Source organism: Onychostruthus taczanowskii, unplaced genomic scaffold, assembly GCF_017590055.1.
Source record: "Onychostruthus taczanowskii isolate IOZ18803 unplaced genomic scaffold, ASM1759005v1 scaffold7737, whole genome shotgun sequence".
Lineage (NCBI taxonomy): Eukaryota > Metazoa > Chordata > Aves > Passeriformes > Passeridae > Onychostruthus > Onychostruthus taczanowskii.
Window position 1 is genome coordinate 1 of NW_024505602.1, and position 337 is coordinate 337.

General features: G+C 72.7%; 1 protein-coding gene across 1 annotated transcript; it reads left to right on the forward strand.

Annotated features, from left to right (window-relative positions):
• Positions 1–6: 6 nt before the first annotated feature.
• LOC121346027 (DNA-binding death effector domain-containing protein 2-like) lies at positions 7–334 on the forward strand (the record flags this gene model as incomplete). Its single annotated transcript, XM_041423432.1, has 1 exon — positions 7–334. A coding segment is annotated over one exon (328 nt), but the record flags the coding sequence as incomplete, so codon positions are not given.
• Between the last annotated feature and the right edge of the window lie 3 nt (positions 335–337).

The following is a 337-nucleotide window of genomic DNA, read 5'->3' on the forward strand; positions in this document are numbered from 1 at the left end:
GAGTACTGCGAGCACGACGTGGCGCTGCGGCGCGGCGTGGCCTCGAGCCGCCCGCGGGGCCCCGGCCGGGCGCTGGACGTGTTCGGCCAGGCCAGCGGCGTGCTGAAGTCGCGCGACCTGGGCTCCATCCTGTGCGACATCAAGTTCTCGGAGCTCTCCTACCTGGAGGCCTTCTGGGGGGATTACCTGAGCGGGGCGCTGCTCGAGGCCCTCAAGGGGGTCTTCCTCACCGAGGGGCTGCGGCGCGCCGTGGGCCGCGAGGACGTGCGGCTGCTGGTCAGCGTGGACCAGGACGACTACGAGCGCGGCCGGAGGAGGCTGATGATGGCGCAGGGCG